General features: G+C 62.6%; 1 protein-coding gene across 1 annotated transcript in view; it reads left to right on the top strand.

Annotated features, from left to right (window-relative positions):
- The window catches only part of LOC119592543 (serine/threonine-protein kinase BRSK2-like), a gene marked incomplete at its 5' end in the record, with an annotated part of 48,994 nt that overhangs the window by 35,019 nt on the left and 13,689 nt on the right, over window positions 1–286 (top strand). Inside the window, 1 exon segment of the mRNA XM_037941409.1 lies at window positions 39–189. Coding sequence (XP_037797337.1) covers window positions 39–189 — 151 coding nt within the window.

Below are 286 nucleotides of genomic sequence, written 5' to 3'. Positions count from 1 at the left end.
CTCGTGCCCAGCCTCACCGCCGCTCTGCCTCCTTGCAGTCACCGCGACCTCAAGCCCGAGAATCTGCTCCTCGACGAGAAGAACAACATCCGGATCGCGGACTTCGGCATGGCGTCGCTGCAGCCGGACGGGTCCATGCTGGAGACGTCGTGCGGCTCGCCCCACTACGCCTGCCCCGAGGTCATCCGGGTAAGTGGGAGGGCGGAGAGAGCAATGCACGGAGCCTCTGCATGCATGGGCGTGAATGGGTGCAGTTTGCATGCAATGTATGTATCTCTGCAAATCG

Source organism: Penaeus monodon, chromosome 30 (assembly GCF_015228065.2).
Source record: "Penaeus monodon isolate SGIC_2016 chromosome 30, NSTDA_Pmon_1, whole genome shotgun sequence".
Taxonomy (NCBI): domain Eukaryota; kingdom Metazoa; phylum Arthropoda; class Malacostraca; order Decapoda; family Penaeidae; genus Penaeus; species Penaeus monodon.
This window is presented reverse-complemented; position numbering and strand designations above follow the sequence as displayed.